This window comes from Bactrocera neohumeralis, unplaced genomic scaffold (genome assembly GCF_024586455.1).
Source record: "Bactrocera neohumeralis isolate Rockhampton unplaced genomic scaffold, APGP_CSIRO_Bneo_wtdbg2-racon-allhic-juicebox.fasta_v2 ctg5321, whole genome shotgun sequence".
NCBI classification, from domain to species: domain Eukaryota; kingdom Metazoa; phylum Arthropoda; class Insecta; order Diptera; family Tephritidae; genus Bactrocera; species Bactrocera neohumeralis.
The window spans coordinates 1541-7235 of NW_026092260.1; the positions used below are offsets into that span (position 1 = coordinate 1541).

The window sequence follows — 5695 nt, forward strand, 5'->3', positions numbered from 1 at the left end:
CACACCACAGGCCGAGGGGAAAAAGGCAATTTTGTTTGGAGTGGCGCCCCTTCCGGTGCCAGACGCGAGAGTCTCTCCACCACGTTTGTCTTTTTGGTGACTTCGCAGGCGCTTTAGGAACAGGTTTTAGCGCCAACAGGGGAGCGGATACAGGAGAAGAAAGGGAGAAAAAGGAGAGAGACGCAGCTAGCAAGCGTCAAACAACAACAGAAGCGACAAACAACAAAACGACACGGACACGCAGGCAAGGGTCCACGGAGAGTTGCCGTCGTGGCAGCATCGCATCTCACTCACGGGCCCGCTTTTCGCCGGCCGCGGCTTCGGCGTCCTCCTCGGGGCCTCGTCCTCCTCCGCGAGAAAAGCGGGCGCGACGCCAAGAGGACGCGGTGAAGCGCCCTCCGTGACGTAAAACGGGATCGGGTAGCCGGGCAGTTCGGCGCAGGCGCGCTCAAAGCCTTCGCGGGAGTCGAGCTCGACCAGCACGTGCCCCGGGCACTGGCAGTAGCGGTCGAGCGGGATTTTGACCTCGCGCACGTTGCCAAAGTAGGCCGGCTCGCCCTCCTTGAAGCCAACAAAAAGGTCCTGCACATCCTCGGCCGTGGTGTCCGGCGGCAGGTTCGTCAAGAACACCACCCATCCCTCAATGCTTGGAATGGGGCTGCCTGGTGCGATGTCTGCAGGGCGCTGCAGTTTCTCGTACTGCGTGCGCGCGCGACGGATGCGGCGGAGCTGATGCAGCCCCGACACCCCGCTTGCCGCGGCGTCGCCCGAGCCAACGGCCGCTTGTCCCTCCTCGTTCCCGTTCGTCACGGCAGCTTCTTCGGCCGACATGGTCGCGTGGCAAAAAGAGTGACAAAGAAGCGCTTGTAGATGTGGTGTTTCCTATCACGTGTGTGTGTGTGTGTGTGGGACGGAAGAGAGAAAATGGCGATTCATTGAAACGAAGACAAACGTCCACGTACACACACGAAAGGGCAAGCAAACGGCTACACAGGCACATTTTCACATTCATTCTGAGTTATCTTTTGATGGCGACCGTCCTTTTGATTGTCCGTTTGTAGAGGTGTCGTTTTTTCCCCTTTTTTCGTCCGTTGGACGTCGATACGGTGCTATTCACACACAAACACACAGGCGAGACAGCGAGGGATCCAACGACCCTCATTTGTCAAGCGCCATCCGAGAAAGGAAAAAAAAAACGATAAGAAAGTAAAGAATAGTCTACAAGTCCTCGCCGTTCCAGCGAAGACCAGGCTTTGTGGTGGCGCCGCCGTACCCTGTGACGCGTGGCCGTAGCGGTGGTCACCCTTCACGTAGCCGCCACGCATGCTGCCCGTCATGACGTACTGCCCGTACGCCTTGATGGTTCGCGCCTCGCTTTGGTTGCGATTGTACACCTTTCCCAGCTTTGTCGTTGCGAACTTCTTCGACGAAGAGAGAAGCTCGTCAACCTTCTCCTGCAGCTGGTACGGCGTGCACTCCTCGACGTCGTCGCCGAGTTCGACGCGGATGGGATACAGGATGCCCGGGCGTGCAAAGGCTCTTTCTCGCGCATGCTATCCACAATCCGGCAAAAGACCGGCGCCAAGAACGGTTGGGCTTGCCGGTACATTGTGGATCCCGCTGCTGCTGCCACTGCTTTTCTGCTATGCACCGTCCAGACGCTGCTTCGTTCGTTGTGCTCTTGCTTTGTTGCTGTTGTCGTTGCTATTCTTGTTTCGCGCTTATGAGCCAGCGTAGAATGGGAGAGAGAGAGAGAGGGGAAGGGGGTGGTGGACGAGGTGAGCAGACGCCACAAGCCAACGAGCTTTTTTCTTTTGCCCCCTTGTGCCATCGCATTTAAGGCGTCAATGCTCTCAGAAACCCATTCTCGTGTCCCCGCGGACAGAGGAGGGGGGAAGGAAGGAGAGAGTCGCTTCGCTGTTTGTCACACGTTCTTGCAGCGACGCAACGCTATACAGCTACGTGAACATGGAGGAACCCGCAGTGAGGGTCTCGCGTGAGGAAGACACGCGGAGAGAGGGAGAAAAAAAGAAAGCAGGGACGAGAGGAGCGGGAGGGTGAACGACCATGCCAAAAAGAAAAAGCAAAGGCAAATTACCCCGACCGCCTCCGCAGCGCGGCTTGGACGCCAACATAGGAAGTGGCTAGCTCAACACTGGTAGTGCCGTTGCGTACGCAGGTGATAGAGGCCGCGGAGAACGAGGCACTGGAGCTTGCCTTTCCCGATGGAGGAGAGAGACAGCGCGCCAGGTAGGTAGGCTCTCCGGTGAGCGTAAAGCGCAGACGCAGTTCAGCATCGCGCGCCACGGCGGCAGAGACGGAGGGCACAAAGCGCTGGCCGCCAAGGGGCGGAACTGCGGGCGTCGTTGCTCCGTCTCAGTGTGTCCGTGCGGCTGGCGGCTGGCGGCTGGCGCGGTACCATCGCTGCCAAGTGCTGCGGAAGTGCTGCTTCACTGGCGCTGGCGCCGCACTCAACAAATGCGCCGCGACGGTCTTGGCAGACCCCTCGCAGCTCTTTGTAGGATCGGTCGAACACAGATAGAGCAGGAGGTGGTGCGTGGCAAGGTCGTGCTGCACCCTCGACGGGAGCGGCTGGAAAACTGGCGAAAAGAACTGTCTGGCAATTTGCTTGATTTCCATGGCAGGCGCGTACTTGGCGGCCTCTTTCCACTCGCCTAACGCGAGGAGGCTGCGGGCACAGCTCACTTGCAGCTCCGGCAGCCGCGCAAGCATGCCCATGTGCGCCTCGGCAGAAACCCACTCACGGTACTGCTCCGAAACGTCACACCACGGGGCACCGGCGAAGAGACTCGCTCCCCGTTCCCGCTCCCGCCACCGCGTAGCCCTGCTGAAGCACCGTCCGCGCCGTTAGATTCAGCTCAACAGCGTTGGCGGCGAGAAAGGCAGCACAGCGCGTCATGGCAACGCAGCGTTCGGCCGGCGGCAGGACAGACAACGATAAGCAGGTGAGGACTCGGGCGGCCTCGCCAGGCCAATCCACACGCCTCGTTGGGGGCGAGGAAGGGACGCGATCCCCGACAGCCTCACTGGCGGACAAAGCCGCCGCGAAGTACTTCACCGCAAGAAACGGCGTGGGGCAGCCAAAACGCGGCGCCGCCACGCACCGGAGCAGTGCCAGCGCGGCGCGAGCGTCCAGCTGCCCTACCGCCAGGAGCTGCGAGGCGACTGATCAAGGCCCTCAAGGAGTTCGGTCGCCGATGCCGCGTCAATCTCGCGGAGGACAATCAGCGCGGCGCTGCAGAGGCGTGACAGGAGGACGCTATCGCACCACACTGTGAGCATCTACGTGAGGCAGGAGAGCGAGAAGCAGGCGTGCGTAGTTCTCTGTGTGCTGGGGAACAGGGGGCGGTGCGGGGTAGTCCTCGAGGCTCGCGAGGTCGCCAGCACCGCGTCCAGCAACCGCCGCCTCTCTCAGCATCTCTTCGCAGAGCACAGTGTCCACTGCGGAGGTGATTGCCGTCCTCGGACGCACCATCCGCCGACGCTGCTGACGCTGCGGGCACACCGCGGCGTCCCAGAGGTAGCCAAGGGCGACGCACACCGCCAGGACAGAAGACGTCAGGGCACGGTCGCCTCGCCCGGCTATTCCTCCAAAAAACGCGGACACTGCCCTCGTCACCGACGCCGTCGCCTTCGCCCCTTCCCGACTGCAGTAGTTTCGTGGCAAGTGGTAAGTACGCCCTCCACACCGCTGCCGCCACGACGGGCGCAAACCGATACGTGCGGTTGTGGGAGGCCCCAACTCGCTCCCAGTGGGAGAGCAGTACCCCGCCAAGTTGCTCGACGCACTGCGCGGCAAAGTCATTTTGAGCCTGAAGCGCCTCCAAGACTCTTCCAGGCACTGTCGTCTGCAACAGCGCTCTAGAAACATGGAGCAGAAAGACCAACGCGCTCTTCTCCCCTCTTCCGTCCTCCCTTCGGTGTTCCCTGTCTGGCGGAACCCTTGCAGCGACGCGGTCAGCAAAGCCGACGACTGCGTGGCGGCCACCACCTCTGCCAGGGCCGCACGAGCCTCCGCCGACGACAACGTGCCCTTTGCATCCAACGACAAGGTACGAACCAACAGAGCGCGACTGACGGAGTCCTCGCGGACGGCGACGGCAACGTTGAAAAATGCGATGTGCAACGGGACGACGTTGGCGTTGCCGGTCTCCACTGTAAGTTTTCTGTACACGGCGCACCGCTCTGCGTGGGGGCGGGTGGAAAGCAAGAACACAAACAATTCCGCGAAGGCGGCCTGCGGTGTGCGGCCGAGCTCACGCATCAGCGAGACAAGTGCGTCTGGCACCGTGTCGGCCCTGGTGCATCGCAGCAGCTGCTGGCAAAAGCGTCGTTGGTAGCTGCTCAGCGCGACATCGCTCTGTACCGCCGCCAACGATGGAGCGGATCGCACAGAGCTCGCGACAAGAGGTCGGTAGTGGTCCGACCACATCCTCTGCAGTGAAGCCCACGAAACCGTCTCTGCTTCCTCCAAGGCAGCAGCAGCAGTAGCACTAGCAGGTAGAGGGGGCTCTGCTCAGAAAAGGCCGCCCACTGGCGTCGCCGATGCGCCGGCGCATTTCGCGCCTCCATGAGGTCCTCAAGCCAGGGTAACGGAAGGAACTCGCTCTCCCGTCTCGGTCCTGTGCGGTGCTACACTGCGCCAGACGCTGCGCCAGGCCGGGCGGATCCCATACTGCCTCACGCCCGTTTCGGAGGGCGGCGACTTCGGCCCGCCACGCGAACCGCGCCGACGCATCGTCGGACAGAATGCGTTCTACGATGGAGGCCACCGCGTCAAGGATCGGCATGGGCACCACCGTGTGACTCAGCAGCCGGAAAAACAGCACCTGAACGCAACGCCGACGGGAGAGCAGCTCCCCCGCCCTCGCGCGTTTCTCGTCTCCCTCCGTCTTGTCATTCTCGTCTGCCCGAGGGGCGGTGGACGGCGGCCGCACCGCAGCCTCAAAAAGCGTCTTGAGGCAGAGGACGTGCCACGCCGCGGTGTGGATTCGCTGCGCCTCGCTGCGCTCCCGGCAACGGAGGGGCCCCGTCCTTCGGAGAGTCTTCAAAGAAGGCAACAGTTGCGTCCACCTCCTCCGCCAGGCACCTCGCAAGAACGGCGAAGGGCGGCAAAAGAAAGGAGTCTTTCGCCCCCGCGCCCCCTGCCGGTGCCGCCGCGTCTGCAGCCAGGCCGTGAGCACATTCGTCCGCATCGCGTCGCGCTCAAAGACGCTCAGACCGAGTCGCACGCCCTGCTCAAGAGAGCCGGCATAGGCGTGAAGAAACTCAACCGAAAAGAGAGCCACCGCCTCCGCCTCTTTGCTGCTGCTGCCGCTGCTGCCGCGTCGTCGTCGTTGTGATCGTCGTCTGTCTTCGACAAAGCGTTGGGTCGATGCTCTGTCTGCAAGACGTGTGTCGTCGACGGAAGAAAGCGGAAGAAAACGCGCTGTAAAAGCATTTTTGTGTGTGTGTGTGTGTGTGTGTGTGTGTGTGTGTGTGTGTGTGTGTGTGAGTACGGGATGTGAAAAAGAAAAAAGAAAAAAAGTGAGAGAAAAAGGAGAAGCAAGCTATATAAAAAAAAAAGAAACGATGAGTTCCTCTTGGCGGTGGCGCTAATGGCACCAAACGGCCCTTTCGTCTTGGTTGCGTACGCAGTGGTAGATTCCACTACCACCCCCTAAGTTTACACAAT

General features: G+C 61.2%; 1 protein-coding gene across 1 annotated transcript; it reads right to left on the bottom strand.

Annotated features, from left to right (window-relative positions):
• Positions 1 to 294: 294 nt before the first annotated feature.
• On the bottom strand, positions 295 to 831 carry LOC126767310 (RNA-binding protein rnp-4-like; the record flags this gene model as incomplete). The annotated part of the gene is made up of 1 exon (XM_050484860.1): positions 295 to 831. A coding segment is annotated over exon 1 (537 nt), but the record flags the coding sequence as incomplete, so codon positions are not given.
• Between the last annotated feature and the right edge of the window lie 4864 nt (positions 832 to 5695).